The following is a 16,947-nucleotide window of genomic DNA, read 5'->3' on the forward strand; positions in this document are numbered from 1 at the left end:
CTATTTACCGCGACAGAGCAATGTCGTCAATTCTCATGATCATCTTCACCGTTTCAGCAGCCAGCTCGATAGCACTGGTGCTCACCAGCAACGGCTGCAGAATGTTTTCTTCCGTGATATCATCCTTAACACCACCACTGCGGATGCTCACGCCAGCATTGTGCTGGCCTTGAGCGTGACGGTGGCGCAGGTCAGTGACCACCTTGATAGAGTTGAGACCAGCGTTCTCAGCAAGAGTGGTAGGAATGACTTCCATGGCGTCCGCAAATGCCTTCCAGCAGATGGCCTCAGTGCCGGTAAGTTCACGAGCACGCATGGCTAGTGTATGTGCCACTTCGACTTCGGGGGCACCGCCACCGGCAATCAAAGCGCGCTTCTTGACCAGACAGCGGATGACGCAAAGGGCGTCGTGAAGAGAACGCTCAGCCTCATCCAAAATCAACTTGTTGGCACCACGGGCAACGATGGAGACGGTCTGGTTGGCAGTGGCAGCGGGCGCCTTGATACCAGTGATCTTGACGTAACGGGCACCAGAAGCCTGAACTTCTTCGACAAGATCAGCGGTACCAAGCTTGTCCTCGGTGAAGGAGTCAACATTGGCAACTGGCTTGCAGCCCAGGCTCTTGCACAGGAACTCAACCTCATCACGCTCGATATCCTTGATGGCAAGAATCTTCAGACGGGACAAGAAGTGCAGGGAAAGGTCATTGACAGCATCCCGAAGAATGGACTTCTGGATCAGAAGCACATTACACTTGGTCTTTTGGATCTTTTTGACCATGTTCAGCAAGTACTGGCGCTCCTCCTTCAAAATCTTGTCCATCTGACGGTAGTCGTTCACAACGATTTGGTTCTCCATCTAGGCGAGGGGTCAGTTGAGATTCATGCAGAGCGCCGTAGAAACCATGTACGTACGTCGGGTTTAGGTGGACTCAGCTGGAACTGGATCAAACCTATCCGAGCTTTCTCAATTCTTGTAGGGCCACCGCTGCTCTTGATGACGGGCTGGTTCAGAACCAAGCCATCAATCATCTCACTGTCCTCGATTGTGCCTCCAACCTTCTTAATGATCCGAATATTGCGCAGATCGACATTCTCAGCAGTCTTGGGATCAACAATCTTCAACACGGAGTCAACAGCCATCGGACCCAGGAGGCCAGAATGCTGGGAGACAATCTTCGACGAGAGGGAGGTGGAGGCAGCTTGGAGGAGGGTAGCACGGTCGGTCAGGTTGATCGGTCGAGACATGTTGTGGAGAATCCCGACGGCAGCATTGGCTGCACGCTGGAAAGACTCGGAGATGACAGTGGGGTGAATGCCCTTTGACAACAATCGCTCAGCAGCACCAAGCAGACTACCAGCGATGACAACGACCGAGGTTGTACCATCGCCAGCTTCCACATCCTGTGCAGCACTGAGGTCGACAAGCATGCGAGCGGCGGGGTGCATGACGCTCATATCTTTGAGCATGGTATTTCCATCGTTGGTCTGCGGGGGGTTAGTCGGGGGCGTCACGAGGGTAGAAGTGGGCTTCGTACGATGATGGTGTTTCCCTTGGGTGTTTGGATCTAGATTGATGATTAACATTCGACAATTATCATTCAGCAGGGAAGATTGGCTGTAGAGAGCATACCATCTTGTCCATACCCCTGGGTCCCAAAGACTGTTTCCCCGTTAGACTTAGCCCCTCAATTTAGGAGCCCAAATTGTCTGAATATGACATACTGTTCGAATAGCATCGGCGACAGCTGAAACTTGTTAGCATACAGCTCAGAGCATATGAAAGACGAATTGACATACCCCGAGCAGCAAGAATGTTGGATTGCCGCACCGCCATGGGCTTCTCCTTGTCCTGGACACTGTTTAGCAGCTGATCCGCACAAATAGATTTTCGCGAGGCGCACTTTGAAGGTAGTGTTGCCAGAGGCTCCCTGAGCCACTGCGGTCGCCATTTTGAATATCGAAATCCAAATACAGCCGATTAGAAATGACCGAAATGGGAAGTCAGAGCAACGGTGATGGTGGGACACTTGAGGAAATTCTGCGAGGTTCTGGGGCGGTGATGAAGCTTGGCGCTGATTAGTGAGTTGAGCTTCGACCACCACAGCTCTGCTACATCACCAACCCATCCGCTCGTATTCTATTCACTGTCCTACCACTCTTCAATTCCGGAAGATCCAAAGATCCCCATTTTCTTCAAATCTGCTTCTATTTTCGCCCTTTGATATCCTCCTCCTGTTTTACCCCTAGCTCCTCGGCCCTAGGCTGTCAACACCTGCATCATGCCTAGCGCCACGGGAGCGAACTGGGAGAAGTACCAGAAGAACTTCGCAGACGACGAGGAGCCAGAGAAGAAGATCACCCCTTTGACAGACGAGTAAGTTTGCTCCGTCTCGTTGATTTGGGATGGCTCTGGGTTTGCTTGATGATGGATGTGGCTAACGTTCTCCGCAGTGATATCGCAGTACTCAAAACCTATGGCGCCGCCCCTACGCCAACGCTCTCAAGAAGCTCGAGAAGGATATCAAGGAAAGACAAGCAAGTGTCAACGAGAAAATTGGTGTGAAGGTAACGAGAGGACGTGTCAACTCTGCCCCTTGGAACGTTAAAGCTCATATGCGCTCAGGAATCCGACACCGGTCTCGCACCTCCACACCTTTGGGATGTCGCCGCCGACCGACAACGTATGGCCGAAGAGCAACCGCTGCAAGTTGCTCGCTGCACAAAGATTATTCAGGATGAGAAGGACTCAGACAAGAGCAAATATGTCATCAACGTCAAGCAGATTGCCAAGTTCGTTGTTAACTTGGGAGAACGCGTCAGTCCGACAGATATTGAAGAAGGCATGAGAGTGGGGTATGATTTATCGTTTTGGTTTTATTGTGTGACTGAGAATCAACTAACTGATGTGGCGTTATAGTGTCGACCGCAATAAGTATCAGATTATGCTGCCGCTGCCGCCCAAGATCGACCCCAGTGTGACGATGATGACCGTCGAGGATAAACCAGATGTGACATATGGCGATGTGGGCGGATGCAAAGAACAAATCGAGAAGCTACGAGAGGTCGTAGAGATGCCTTTGCTATCACCAGAGCGTTTTGTCAACCTCGGCATTGACCCACCCAAGGGTGCACTGCTCTACGGCCCCCAGGTACTGGTAAAACTCTCTGTGCTCGTGCTGTGGCCAACCGAACAGATGCAACTTTTATCCGTGTCATTGGTAGCGAATTGGTGCAGAAGTACGTCGGTGAGGGTGCCCGGATGGTTCGTGAGCTGTTCGAGATGGCGCGCACGAAGAAGGCTTGCATTATCTTCTTCGACGAGATTGATGCTGTCGGTGGTGCTCGTTTTGATGATGGCGCTGGTGGTGACAATGAAGTGCAACGTACCATGCTTGAGTTGATCACCCAACTGGATGGCTTCGATGCCCGTGGTAACATCAAGGTCATGTTTGCCACTAACCGGCCGTCTACACTCGATCCAGCGCTGATGCGTCCTGGACGTATTGACCGCAAGATCGAGTTCTCCCTGCCGGATGTTGAAGGCCGCGCCAACATTCTCCGTATTCATGCCAAGAGCATGTCCGTCGAGCGGGACATTCGATGGGAGCTGATTTCCCGTCTATGCCCTAATGCGACCGGTGCGGAACTCCGGAGTGTTGCGACCGAGGCAGGCATGTTCGCTATCCGCGCGCGTCGAAAGGTGGCGACGGAGAAGGACTTTTTGGCGTCCGTGGAGAAGGTTATCAAGGGTAACTTGAAGTTCAACTCGACTGCTACGTACATGCAGTACAACTAGGACTAGAGATTGGTGCCGGTTTTCTTGCATAGGCATGGCGGATGGACTGTATGATCACTCTAGTTTTGTTATTTCTAAGCTTTTTAAGCTCTTTCCGTGGACGAATTTATAATGTACCACATTTAAATTCTATTGATGAATTGTCTCTGAAGCTTGTTGTGTTTAGGCATCACAGCAAGGGCACTGTATATTAATATTGCAGTCCCCTCTCATTTGGCCGGAGTTTGAGTTCGGTGATGAGTATATTTCCGATCAAGGTGACATCACGTGATTGATGTATAAATCGAATTGAAGATGCTCGGGATACTCAAATGGGTCCAAATAAACCATGGGATCCTTAATTTCGCTGCAAAAGATACAAAATTATCTCTTCAATCGCGGCAGCAACTCTGCAGGTCGTTTTCGGCCCATTCGATCTCTTGCCGTTCCATCCCGATCCTCCACTATGGTGGCCGGCAAAACGAATTGCGGGTCACGTGCATCTGGCCAATCACGGGCGACCGGCAGCCCGAGGCTTTCCCCCATTGCTTTCCATTGCACGCTACTTGATTGGCTACTTCGGCCCCGGTCCTCCCCGTCGGCAAGTGAGAAAATGCTTAGGTCAGCGCAAACTGCCAACCGCAACCCGATCACAGAGCAATTGTCCTGGCAGGAGCACTGTTCCCCCAATCCACCTCTCCCCTCCTATCTAATTCTCGCCGATTGCCGGTGTCATTTTTGCTTTTCGGGTTTGGGAATCGTCCTCCTTCTGACCCGTCATCATGAGCTTTCTAGGCTCGCGGAGCTTGGCTCCTGCCTCTAAGGTGAGTTGCCGACGAGTGAACGATTTTCGGCCCGGAGTGCGTGTTGAATTACTGACGAATGCGCTGTTGTTGCAGGTTTCCCGTGCTTTGAGGGACCAGAGACGTCTCTTCTCCTCCTCTCGACCTACTGGTACGCGTTGACTTCGCCCACCCCTTCCGTCCTATCTTTCCTCAACTAACCATCTTTCCGGTAGCCCGGTTATGGACTCCTGGTCCGCTGCGCGCCAAGGAGGCCAATGGCTTGATTTCCGACAAGTACCCTGTCATTGTAGGCTCGCCCGATTAAATAATATTGAGAGTTGTGAGATTAAGCGGTTCTGACTGGAACAGGATCATGAATACGATGCCGTCGTTGTCGGTGCCGGTGGTGCCGGTCTTCGTGCTGCTTTCGGTCTGGCCGAAGCTGGCTTCAACACTGCCTGTGTTTCCAAGCTCTTCCCCACTCGTTCGCACACTGTCGCTGCTCAAGGTGGTATCAACGCTGCCCTTGGAAAGTAGGTTGCCCCCAATCGCGTCTGGCTAAGATTCACCGAGCTTCCGGAGCTAATGAGACGAATAGCATGCACGAGGATGACTGGAGATGGCACATGTACGATACCGTCAAGGGTTCGGATTGGCTAGGTGACCAGGATGCGATTCACTACATGACCCGTGAGGCTCCCGCCTCCGTCCGTGAGCTGGAAGGTTACGGCTGTCCCTTCTCCCGTACTGAGGATGGCCGCATCTACCAACGTGCCTTCGGTGGTCAGTCCAAGGAATTCGGCAAGGGTGGCCAGGCCTACCGCTGCTGCGCCGCTGCTGACCGTACCGGTCACGCTCTGCTGCACACTCTTTACGGCCAGTCTCTGCGCCACAACACCAACTACTTCATCGAGTACTTCGCTCTCGATCTCCTGATGGAGGATGGTGAGTGCCGCGGTATCATTGCCTACAACCAGGAGGATGGTACTCTGCACCGTTTCAAGGCCCACCACACCGTTCTGGCCACTGGTGGCTACGGCCGTGCCTACTTCAGCTGTACCTCCGCTCATACTTGCACTGGTGATGGTATGGCCATGGTTGCCCGTGCTGGCCTTCCTAACCAGGATCTGGAGTTCGTCCAGTTCCACCCTACCGGTATCTACGGTGCCGGTTGTCTGATTACTGAGGGTTCCCGTGGTGAGGGTGGCTACCTGCTCAACTCTGAGGGTGAGCGTTTCATGGAGCGTTATGCTCCTACCGCCAAGGATCTGGCATCTCGTGACGTTGTGTCTCGTTCCATGACTCTTGAGATTCGTGAGGGCCGTGGTGTCGGTCCTGAGAAGGACCACATCTACCTGCAGCTGAGCCACTTGCCGGCTGAGCTGCTTCACGAGCGTTTGCCCGGTATCTCCGAGACCGCTTCCATTTTCGCCGGTGTCGATGTTACCAAGCAGCCCATCCCCGTCCTGCCTACTGTTCACTACAACATGGGTGGTATTCCCACTAAGTACACTGGTGAGGTCCTGAGTGTTGATGAGAACGGTCAGGATAAGGTTGTTCCTGGTCTGTACGCTTGCGGTGAGGCCGCTTGTGTGTCTGTTCATGGTGCCAACCGTCTGGGTGCCAACTCCCTGCTTGATCTGATCGTCTTCGGTCGTGCTGTTTCCCACCGTGTCCGCGACATCGCCTCCCCCGGCAAGCCCCACAAGGAGCTGGCTTCTGACGCCGGTGCCGAGTCCATCAAGGACCTTGACTTCGCCCGTACCGCTGACGGCCCCAAGTCTACCTTCGAGATCCGTAACGCCATGCAGAAGGCCATGCAGACTGATGTCAGCGTTTTCCGTACCCAGGAGAGCTTGGACGATGGTGTCAAGCGCGTGAATGAGATCGACCAGTGGTACGAGCAGGTCGGCACCAAGGACCGCAGCATGATTTGGAACTCCGACCTTGTTGAGACCCTGGAGCTCCGCAACCTGTTGACTTGCGCGTATGTGTCCCCTGGATGAATTCACGCTTCCAAGATGATCGAGCTAATTCTCTTTTTTTCAGTACTCAAACCGCCCTGGCTGCCTCTAACCGCAAGGAGTCTCGTGGTGCCCACGCCCGCGAGGACTTCCCCGACCGTGACGACGAGAACTGGATGAAGCACACTCTTACCTGGCAGAAGAAGCCCCACGGCAAGGTCGATCTTGGCTACCGTGCCGTTGAGGCGAACACTCTGGATGAGAGCGAGTGCAAGCCTGTGCCACCCTTCAAGCGTGTCTACTAAACCTTTCGTCTTGCAAGAGAAATTTTCAGAGACGGGGATGAGAATACCAGAGATTGGTTTCAGATGTCATTTGAACAGTGGCTAATTTTGGGTTAATCTGAGACTGAAATTAGCCTTTGGATGTGACGTCGGTGGAGGAGTCCATGAAAAGATGTTTTTTATTTGACTGTGTTACTTACTATCCTGTATAGCCATATTTTCCTTTATCTTACAGGCGAAGAGTTGGTGTACTGAGTGTTTTTTTTTCCCCCTCAGTTTGTTTCATATCACCTGGAATTTTCTTTTTTTTTTAAAGAAACTAATCGTCCGTTTCACAACCAATTTTGGCTTTCGTAGTCCTCAAAATATTTGTATCGATGTTTCCCTAGCCACCTATCATATGGACTGGTGGAACTTCTGGAAAGTGAATAAAGAAAGTGAACCACCTCGTTTCGTATTACTTTTTCCTTCAATTCTTCTTCGTCCTGTTCTAAGCCGTCCAATCCCACGACTTGGCAGGCCGCTGTTCTTTAACATACACGCAGCCACATCGGAATAAAACGGCACATCCTTATAACGCTGGTTTCACCTCTCTGACAAAGAGAACATGCGGCATGAAACAGTGGCTCTGTTACTTCTATTTATGGGACTTGCCTCCAAGTCCAGGATCCCTGAACGTCTCAAACAAAGCAACCTTTCTCTCTGATGAAATTACGTCGCAGATTTCAGGCTTAGTAGTGTCTGAAAATAATCTCTATGGAAGCCAGTCATGATGCACTTGATCAATAGATGCCTTTTTCTCGAGGAACCCGATTCTTGAACCTTCACTTTCTCTCATGATGTTGAATGGGAAACCACTTGCTAGAGTTGACGTCAATCGTCACCAAACATAGCCATTACAACACGGGTCAACACTGCCAGATGGAATCCCTGGTATTAAGATCAGACAACAGGGTTTGTACGGGGGGCAAGCAGTGGTATGTCTGCTCTATTGGAAGTTATACAGGATGTTGTTCAAGCGATCCCTGCACGTCGGGTGTGTGTCCCGACGGCGACAGTTTGAGCTCGTCAACCACCGCCCAGACAACATCGACATCGCAGGCATCTAGTTCAAGCACACTATCCCGCACAAGCTCAACTACATCAACCTCCACTTTTACTACTTCAGAAATATCTGCTCCATCAACTGCATCCATTTCATTACAAACCACTAGTACGAAAAGCTCAACCTCTGTACTAGCAACTGCCCAGTCCAGCATAGGCGCCATAGTCGGTGGAGTCTTAGGAGGAGTCATTGGTTTTCTTCTTGTTGCTTTACTTCTTTGGGTTTCTTGCAGACGAAGAAAGAATAAGAAGTCGCTTATCTTCCAATTCCAACGATATGTTGATAATAAATCTATTCATGGTGATCAAGAGGCGTGTTCAAGTTCGAAGACGAGCATTTCCTCAAATAATCAAATACGGCAGTTGAACAGTAAGCATGACCTTCAACTATAAATTTCGAACCGACAAATGATTAATGTTTAGGTCCAGACGTTTTGCGAAGCCGTACAGATCAATCTCTTTCCATATCGGGATCAGAGGCCCATACAGATATCTCTGATCCCAGCCAGGCCATGGCTCTGACCATCAGAATTCCGAATGTTGCTGAACCGGAGCACTCCTCGTGCTTGGGGTCCATCAATAGCCCCTCGCTGGCTCATATACAACTCCAACAGAAAAGAAGCTCGTCCAGTGAGCTCCCGGCGTCCATACCCCGAGGTGCTGGTTTTACGCCCGAACTTTCAGACACAGGGTTTTACCGACAGCGGGCAGAATTGGCATCTGTCTCCCAAAGTGAATTGATAAACGTCTCCCTCAGCCAAAGACTCCGCTATAGTCTAAAAAAGACCGATAGAGCAACTCGTTTCTCTGATATTTCCCCTCTCTCCTCCAGGTGGAACGGTGTTCCTAGCTCAAATTCCAGCAGTAGCCCCCAGGTGAGCCCGGAGCTCATGACTCGACACACAGCACGGCAGATGGTAACCGGGGAGGGTATAGTTATGAGCGCAAATCTAGGCCGATGCTCTATTGGAGAGGTACCGCAGGATGATATAAAGGGAAAGGAAAATGTGCCGAGGTCGCAAGAACACGTCATGAGCTTCATGGTTTATGATGGAGTGGTTGAAAGGATCCATAAGAGAAGGCTGGAAGGTAGAAATAACACTGATAGGAGTGGGACAGCTGCCAGCGCGCCTCAGTCAGTGCCTTCAATGGCCCTTGAAGAAGATAATATTTCCCTTATGTGTGAGGCGCCACCAGCATACGAGCTCAATGGTGTATTTTCAGAGCAAAACGAGAAGTCTCCAGCAGCGACAATCGGACTCGGATGATGATAAGTTCAGGGCTAGCCATATTTCCTCATCGACAGGTCTAAAATCACGAAGTGCTTTAAACTTGAAATTGAAAGAGATAAAATGTCATTTTTGTCTAGCCGAAAAGTTCCTCCTTAGCACACCGGTATTGCCTTCCTGATATAATTCCAACTGAAACACCCTCAACCCTCATATTTTGCATGTTTGTATATCTACAGCAGCTTCTTCAGAACAGAGGTCTGCTCAATAACAGCCCGTTTGCTGGTGCCACCGATAGCATCCTTCAGCTCGACAGCCCGCTCGTAGTCGAGGCAGGTTTGAACGTCGGCATCGAAGCGAGAATCAACAGTCTGCAGCTGCTGCAGCGAGAGTTTGTCCATGGGGATATTGGTCTGTTCAGCAAGCTGGACAACACGACCGGAAATGTGGTGGCCCTCACGGAACGGCACGCCCTTGCGCACAAGGTAGTCTGCGATCTCGGTAGCCAGCATTTCAGGGGCCAGAGCAGCGGCCATCTTCTCGGGAATGGTGGTCAACGTCGACAGAACACCAGTGGCAATTTGAATGCTGTCGCTGACCGTCTTGATATGGTCAAGCAGAGGCTCAATGCTCTCCTGCAGGTCCTTATTGTAGGTGGTAGGCAGGCCCTTGATGGTCATCATCAGACCGGCCATTTGGCCAAAGGCACGACCGGACTTGCCGCGGAGCAGCTCCAGGCTGTCAGCGTTCTTCTTCTGCGGCATGAGGGAAGAACCAGTGGAATAGGCGTCTGACAGGCGGACGAAGCCAAATTCCAGACTGCTATAGATGATCAAATCCTCAGCCCAGCGGGAGATCTTGAGCATGAATGAGCTACCCCACTGCATGGTCTCCATGGCGAAGTCACGGTCCCCAACAGTGTTCATCGAGTTGTACAGGAGATCGTCAAAGCCAAGCTCTTTAGCCATAGCCTCGCGATCAATCTGGAAGGGGTTGCCAGCTAGAGCGCCGCAGCCGAGCGGGCTGCGGTTGACACGGCGGATAACCTCACGCAGGCGCTGCAGCTCGCTGGCAAATGCGGTGGCGTGTGACAGCATCCAGTGGGACCAGCGGACGGGCTGGGCCTTCTGGAGGTGGGTGTAACCGGGCATAATAATGTCGATCTCCTTTTCCGCACGGGCGATGGAGACCTTGATCAGGTCGCTTAGGTGGCTGTCAAGAATGCGCAGCTCGTCGCGCAGCCACAGACGCATATCAGTCGCGACCTGCTCATTCCGCGAACGGCCTGTGTGCAGCTTGCCACCGATCTCTTTGCCGATGATCTCACTAAGACGACGCTCGTTGGCAGTATGGATATCCTCATCATTCTCCTTGGCTTCGAAAGTGTTGGTGCTCCACTCGATGGCGATTTGCTGGAAACCACGCTCGATTTCGGCGAATTCATGCGGGGTCAAGATACCGGTCTTCATGTTGGCGCGAGCGAAGGCAATCGATCCAGCAATGTCCTGCTTCCACATAACACGATCGTAGGGTAGAGACTGGTTGTACTGAACCATGAGAGGATCGAGGCCCTCTAGAGGTCAGGGTTATCGTAAGTTAGTCATTTGCTGTAGCCTCTCATTTCTATCCTAGCGGACAGCGAGGGTGCTCGTGGGCTACGTACGGGTGAAGCGACCTCCCCAGAGCATGTTTTCAGCGACTCCCTTGGTATTGCTCATGATTGCGGGTTAGAACCTGGTCAATTGAAGGGTAATTGAGTGTAGCGAGCGAATTGAACGGAGAACGAGGTGACTCAAATGACTGATAATCTGTGGCTCAACCGATTATCGGAACGCTAATCCCCTTTGGGAAAGATCGACCGTGGGGGATTTGTGAAGCGGCGGGCAAATATCGACATAGCTACACCCGGCAAGACGATGAAAGTTTCGTGAGAAATTATAAGAACGAGATGATAGTATTCTTCGAACGAGGATTGGCTTTTAGCGACTTGGAATATAAACCAGAAGTGCCTACACTCTAATTCTGTAGGTAATGGACATGGAATTTTATAAGCGGTGTGATTAATAAAACGAGATGCCTCATTTACAAGACGACTATCATCTGAGCATAGGCAGTGCTCTTGGCTTACTTTACTAAATCATGCCGTCCGTATTTCTGTTAAGTCCGAAGCGAGTTGGAAAATAGGAATATAGAAGTTATCTTGACCGGGGTCCTGTTTTGCGTACCAATTCCCGTTTTCTTCCACGACGTAATTGGGGCCGAATCCCTCGGCAGTCTTTGTAATATACTTCAAATAGTCTATGAGCACTAAGCACCTAATTTTCAAAATTGCCGCATGGAGCCATTAGAGGACAGTCGAGCGGAACATCAACACAGACTAGAAGCCAGTGAACAAAAGAATTATCGAAGAGTTCCTCAAGCAGATTTAACATTGATATCTTAGGAGTCATCATATGTCTGTTTTTCCCGAGCATTTTCTGAGAGACAGGTTCAATCTAATAATCAAGTTTTTGATGGAATCAATACTATATTCAGAGGCTGTTATCTGGGGGGCCGGTTGGGTGGAGGGCAGGTATAAATTTCTTCTTCTGGAGAGCGGAAAGCTACCAATTAATGTATATTGAGAAGAGAACTGGTCTAGGAGAACCTGCATGAATTTTCTATTGACGATGATAAGAAATATTTTAACTGAAGCTCTTACTGGATGGTGTGAACTTTTTCATCGCCACAATGTGTATCTGTCAAATATTTTCAACCCTAACAATTTTCCTCTTCTGCCACGAACCATTGATCGCCAACTCGGAAACCAGTGGGCCAAGGATCAGTTGCATCCAAGACATATTGCTTAAAAGAGTTGATCCAAGCACTTCCCTTTACAGTAGGTTCGATGGCCTCATACTCTCCAACCGTTGTCGTGCTACGGATGTGACATTCGAAGGTGCTACCAATGATACTGCGGTGCACGAAACGCTCACCCACAGCAAGCTCGCCGCGGGCATGAAGAATAGCCATTCTTGCACAACTGCCTGTGCCACATGGGCATCGATCAAATCGACCGGGAGATACCACAACGGTATTGATGGCTTCCATTTTCCCTCTATCCATAGGTTCTGTGAACTCAAGAATGCTCACCCCCTTGATACTGGGATTTTCTGGGTGAATTGGAACGTAGTCGGGGTTTTTAAGCGCGCTCTTGATTGCCTCAGCGATCTGAATCAGCCTTGGACCATTTTTGTGGTTGATCTTGATGCCAATCTTTGTGGCATCAACAACGGCGTAGATCATGCCACCCCAGGCAATATCGAGTGTAATAGTTCCCAGCTCTGGAAATCCAGGGACTTTTATCGGAAAATCCAGCTTGAACACAAACGCCGGTACATTATTGAAGGAAACAGCCTTGACTTTCCCGTTCTCGCAGTCTGCATTAACGGTTACCAGCCCAGCTGGTGTATCTAATGTCAAGTTTGTAACAGGCTCTAACATATTCACCATTCCTGTCTCCAGAAGAACTGTAGATGTAGCGATCGTATTGCCCCCTGACATGGGTGGATATTCATCACTTTCCATAATCAAAAATCCAGCATCAGCTGCGGGATTCGCAGGTGGCAGGATGAGATTCAAGCACATAGCCGAGCGCCCTCGAGGCTCCTGCATGAGAAGTTGACGAATATCATCTTGCTTATCCCGAAAGTGGACCAGCTTATCGTACATGGTGTTGCATCCTGCCGGATTCATTACACCTCCGGTAATGACATCGCAAGCTTCACCTGCGCAGTGGCAACCGACCACCTGAATATGGCGTTTCAAATTCACCATGTTGGGAGACAATTAATTGAGAAGCAGGGCCAGAAGCTAGGTTGCTTGGAAGGAATAGGTTTGAGTATGTCAACGTTGCAGTTGGGGGGACGTTGTCGCTTATTTTATATCGAAATTTCTTTCGCAAAGCATGAAATACTAGTGAAGGAACCCCGCATTCCTTTGGTTCTCCAGATAAACATGTAGAATATACGGTATATGAAAGTTCTTCAAAGGGGTGGAAGAAACAACTAGTTTCGGTCCAAAATTAACTTCGCGGCGATGAGACCGAGTCTCGCGGATGTGTCCCCGAGTCCGAAATGACAAAACTTCCACTGGGTCACTCGACTCATTGTAAAAATGTTAGGATAGTCACTTCTGAACCGAAATTTTGAACTTTCATACTTGATAATTCCAGAGATTGGAGATGGTCGGCAACTTAGCCGATCAGATATGACGAAATAAGTGAGAGTGCCACTCCAACTGGTGGGTAAAGCGCCGCCACGGCTAACTTCCCGAACAACACATATAGCTAGTCACCTGCCTTAAAAAGCTGCCGCTGAGGATGTGCTGAATAGGCTATTCGTTTTAGCCAGTTTCATTAACTACTTGCTTATTCCTTTGAGATATCCGCAAGTGCGCTTCTTCTCCCACGCACCATACTTCATTGACAAGTGAATGCCGATCTGCTCCAAATGGATAACATGCAGTGTCTCGCCAACGATACCGTTTATCAAATATTAATAAATCTCACCAAAGATGAGGCAACTTCCTTCCGAAATACTATCGAGAAAACGCTCGAAGACTTTTCTATGGGCAGCGAGGGCCAGTACCAGCCTGAGCCTAGTGCCATCAGTCGACCCAATGGTCAAAGGACTCTCTTTCGAGGTTTTACCTCCGATGCGAGCGTCGGTGCGAAGATCATTGTTGAGCCTGCGCCCGTGCATAATGGAAAAAAGGAAGCTCTACATGGCATTTTGATCCTGATGGACGGAAATGGAAACCCCACTAGTGTTCTAGGTGCTGAGGAAGTGACTGGCTATCGCACTTCTATGAATGTCATGGTGCCCTTCTCCTGGAGGAAACATGTTGACAGTATTATCATTTTTGGGTGTGGAGTGCAAGCCTTATGGCATGCTCGCCTCATTTTGACTCTTAGAGGTTCTGAAGTCAAGACCATCACTTTTGCGAATCGTTCCAGATACAAATTCGATGAATTGATCGAAACGCTGTCTCGTGAAAACAAGACCCGTTGGATGTCAGGCTGCTCTTTTCATCATATCGATACCACTGCAACCGATTTTCAACAGCAGATCAAGACTTGTCTGAACGAAGTTGACTGCATCTTCTGCACCACTCCTTCTCAAAAGGCTCTTTTCCCCGCTGACTACTTAACTCGAAGGAGTAGGAACGGGCAGCGCCAGCCTTTCATTTCAGCTGCTGGTTCCTGGCAGTCAGATATGATGGAGCTCGATCCCGCATTGTTGCACCATGCTATAGCCACTGAAGGCGGTTATAACCCCGTTAATGGCAACGCCCATGGTGTCGTGCTTGTGGATGACCGAAATTATTCTCTTTACAATTCAGGAGAGGTGGTTCAGAGTAAAATCGCCGCAAGAGACATGGTTGAATTGGGGGAGATAGTTTCTCTAAGAAGCGGAAAAACCAAGCCTCTCAACAACCAGCACATTGAGCTGACAAATCGGTTTATTTCACAGGGCTTCGTTGTCTACAAAAGCATCGGGGTCAGTCTCACTGATTTGACGGCAGCAAATGCCATTGTAGCACTCAGAAAGAAGAAACAGAGCCAGTTTTAAGACAGCGATGGCTCGGATATTATGTTAATTCCGCAAGTGAAGGTAATAGAATTTCCAATGTTCGAAACGGGTTTCATGTGGGTGGCTTAGTTACATTCGTATAGGCTATCACCATTAATGAACTACAGAAACTTCCATTTGCCTGAATAGATCATCTAGAAAGATGCTACCAGACATCTTGGTTCATCATAGCGCTAGATACCCATTCGGAATCATCAATCTCGATGGAATCCGCCATTGCCATGATTTCAGCAGAAGTTAAAATGTGCTCAAAGCCGCAATTTGTTTCTAACGACGAGCCCAAAATGGTAGAGGGTGCGTTGCAAGAGTTTCGGCTGCTGGGTGTTGGAATATGTCTCATCGTCTGTGAGGACAATTGAGGACCCACATCGGACTGCCAAGAGATATTAATTTGAGCCGCCATACTAGCCTTGTCTTGAAAAATGGGGTTCAGGGTCTCATTCAGTTGTTGAAGTTCCAACCACCGGAATTTGGCCACTTTGTTTGTGGCCCCGACCATATCTCGGAAAATTGCATAGGCTTTCTCAAGCCAGGAGATATGATCCACTAGCAATAGATGATCAATCACTGGCACCACGAGGAGCACCACAGTGGATATAAAGATTGACTCTAGATCGAAATTGAGAAAAGTTTCTTGTAGAGCTTATTAGACGAATGACCGAGGGCTGGTGTGAGATATAAGGTTCCATACCAAGGAGACCCTGAGACTTCAGACCATGAAGAATCCCGACGCTATGCTGCGCAGAATCCAGGCACATTTGGATCAAATTTCGAATGTTTTGAGATTTTTTGAGAAGTTCTCTACATCTTTCTAAAGAGTCGAGGCGTATTTTCAGGAAGCAGAATAGCAAAGGTCTTGTGGCGATAATAACACACTGAGAATTGATTAATCATGTCAGTAATATAAATCAAATCAGTCCTGTAATGTGAAAATCCTTTGATCGACGACACACCTGTTGGTAAAGGAGATGTAAATACGCGGATGTTCGAGAGATGCCGTTATCCGTGTCATCCAAGTGCAGTGGAAAGGATTCGGAAAGTTTGTCGGCGAGCTTTGCTATACGCTCCAATGCCACTTTGGTGCTCAACAGAAACTTTTGGTTGATTCGGCCATCGAGGCCATACACTGCTGTTCAAGATTGAGATAATTTATCTGAATTTGGGAGCTGTAGGTCTCTTACTACTATTGATATCGTCAATGCTTCGGCATAGTTTGATATGCATGTCCAGTGCCTTATTTTTCTCTTGTGATTCCGAGAGTGAAGGTAAATTGGTTTCCACAAATCGGTCATCGATAGACTGAGGCAAGCCTTGTATGATGCTCATATTTCGATCTAGAATGTAGACCGTCCACCAAATTTTTCGACATCTTTCAACAGCGTTTAACCCCAAGTTTCCAACTGGCATGCGGGTGTGCATGCCATGCGCCATGGCTATGCGCAAGGCCTGGCCGACCTATAGCATTAGTTAGCTATATCACAACAAATTAAGTCTTTTTTGGGAACCTCTACGTAATTATGTGCCGGGCTTCGGAAATCAAGAGATTGGTAAAAGAGCGCTATACAGCACAAGATCTCAGTCGACATCATCGGTGATGAATAGAGTAAATGGTGATCTGGTAGAATCTGCAGGGCTTTGACAAAGTACTTCGTCCCCGAAGGATTCCCATCTTGAAGTGTGGGCTCAATGAAGCTTTTGCCAAGAGCCAAAACCAGGAGAAAATGTATATACCATAGATTTTTCGTTTTTGCTGGCTGGGCTTGGGAATAAAATTCAGACAAAGATACCATGAAATCGCTTTCGTGGAATAGGTGATATAATTGCCCGCAACGGAATTTAACTGTGTTGATCAGGTGGAGGGAATGATCCAGGCTCGGGATAACGGGGTTAAATAAAATCTCATTTGTTCGCCATCCATCCCAGCCCAAGTCATAGGAAGCCCCCTCAAATGTCAATGAATCTGTTCGCAACGCTTCTTTGTGCAAGTGTTGATGGACTAAGCTGAGCACCCGCCGAGTAAATGACCAATTCGAGGAGGTTCCTAGATAAACTAATGATTCGTCAAATCGATTCGTTTCGAAAAAAAAAAAGAAAAAGAAAAGAAAACTAGTGTCAGCGCACAGATTCTTCCATTTCCTGGCGACATGAAGGTTGGCGGGTCAGCTACTAT

General features: G+C 49.1%; 8 protein-coding genes across 8 annotated transcripts; 3 read left to right on the forward strand and 5 right to left on the reverse strand.

Annotated features, from left to right (window-relative positions):
• Positions 1 to 4: 4 nt before the first annotated feature.
• On the reverse strand, positions 5 to 1,952 carry N7462_001647 (chaperonin-containing T-complex subunit CCT4; the record flags this gene model as incomplete). The annotated part of the gene is made up of 7 exons (XM_057073373.1): positions 5 to 859; positions 916 to 1,488; positions 1,539 to 1,568; positions 1,634 to 1,663; positions 1,726 to 1,748; positions 1,801 to 1,852; positions 1,905 to 1,952. The coding sequence occupies 7 exons, from the start codon at positions 1,950 to 1,952 to the stop codon at positions 5 to 7; spliced, it is 1,611 nt and encodes a 536-aa protein (XP_056937014.1).
• Positions 1,953 to 2,282: 330 nt separating this feature from the next.
• rpt1 (proteasome regulatory particle base subunit RPT1) lies at positions 2,283 to 3,799 on the forward strand (the record flags this gene model as incomplete). Its single annotated transcript, XM_057073374.1, has 5 exons — positions 2,283 to 2,377; positions 2,466 to 2,568; positions 2,627 to 2,856; positions 2,921 to 3,129; positions 3,153 to 3,799. 5 exons carry the CDS (start codon positions 2,283 to 2,285, stop codon positions 3,797 to 3,799), a joined length of 1,284 nt encoding a protein of 427 aa, XP_056937015.1.
• Positions 3,800 to 4,560: 761 nt separating this feature from the next.
• On the forward strand, positions 4,561 to 6,832 carry N7462_001649 (succinate dehydrogenase [ubiquinone] flavoprotein subunit; the record flags this gene model as incomplete). The annotated part of the gene is made up of 6 exons (XM_057073375.1): positions 4,561 to 4,602; positions 4,678 to 4,732; positions 4,797 to 4,870; positions 4,933 to 5,096; positions 5,162 to 6,550; positions 6,613 to 6,832. The coding sequence occupies 6 exons, from the start codon at positions 4,561 to 4,563 to the stop codon at positions 6,830 to 6,832; spliced, it is 1,944 nt and encodes a 647-aa protein (XP_056937016.1).
• Positions 6,833 to 7,809: 977 nt separating this feature from the next.
• On the reverse strand, positions 7,810 to 8,079 carry N7462_001650 (uncharacterized protein; the record flags this gene model as incomplete). Its single annotated transcript, XM_057073376.1, has 1 exon — positions 7,810 to 8,079. The coding sequence occupies one exon, from the start codon at positions 8,077 to 8,079 to the stop codon at positions 7,810 to 7,812; it is 270 nt and encodes an 89-aa protein (XP_056937017.1).
• A 1,298-nt stretch (positions 8,080 to 9,377) lies between these two features.
• N7462_001651 (argininosuccinate lyase ARG4) lies at positions 9,378 to 10,862 on the reverse strand (the record flags this gene model as incomplete). The annotated part of the gene is made up of 2 exons (XM_057073377.1): positions 9,378 to 10,717; positions 10,808 to 10,862. The coding sequence occupies 2 exons, from the start codon at positions 10,860 to 10,862 to the stop codon at positions 9,378 to 9,380; spliced, it is 1,395 nt and encodes a 464-aa protein (XP_056937018.1).
• A 1,039-nt stretch (positions 10,863 to 11,901) lies between these two features.
• On the reverse strand, positions 11,902 to 12,960 carry N7462_001652 (proline racemase family protein; the record flags this gene model as incomplete). The annotated part of the gene is made up of 1 exon (XM_057073378.1): positions 11,902 to 12,960. The coding sequence occupies one exon, from the start codon at positions 12,958 to 12,960 to the stop codon at positions 11,902 to 11,904; it is 1,059 nt and encodes a 352-aa protein (XP_056937019.1).
• A 683-nt stretch (positions 12,961 to 13,643) lies between these two features.
• On the forward strand, positions 13,644 to 14,756 carry N7462_001653 (uncharacterized protein; the record flags this gene model as incomplete). The annotated part of the gene is made up of 1 exon (XM_057073379.1): positions 13,644 to 14,756. The coding sequence occupies one exon, from the start codon at positions 13,644 to 13,646 to the stop codon at positions 14,754 to 14,756; it is 1,113 nt and encodes a 370-aa protein (XP_056937020.1).
• A 166-nt stretch (positions 14,757 to 14,922) lies between these two features.
• N7462_001654 (fungal specific transcription factor domain-containing protein) lies at positions 14,923 to 16,366 on the reverse strand (the record flags this gene model as incomplete). The annotated part of the gene is made up of 5 exons (XM_057073380.1): positions 14,923 to 15,410; positions 15,469 to 15,652; positions 15,731 to 15,906; positions 15,959 to 16,232; positions 16,289 to 16,366. The coding sequence occupies 5 exons, from the start codon at positions 16,364 to 16,366 to the stop codon at positions 14,923 to 14,925; spliced, it is 1,200 nt and encodes a 399-aa protein (XP_056937021.1).
• Between the last annotated feature and the right edge of the window lie 581 nt (positions 16,367 to 16,947).

This window comes from Penicillium macrosclerotiorum, assembly GCF_028827735.1.
Source record: "Penicillium macrosclerotiorum strain IBT 26536 chromosome Unknown utg000002l_segment0_segment0, whole genome shotgun sequence".
NCBI lineage: Eukaryota > Fungi > Ascomycota > Eurotiomycetes > Eurotiales > Aspergillaceae > Penicillium > Penicillium macrosclerotiorum.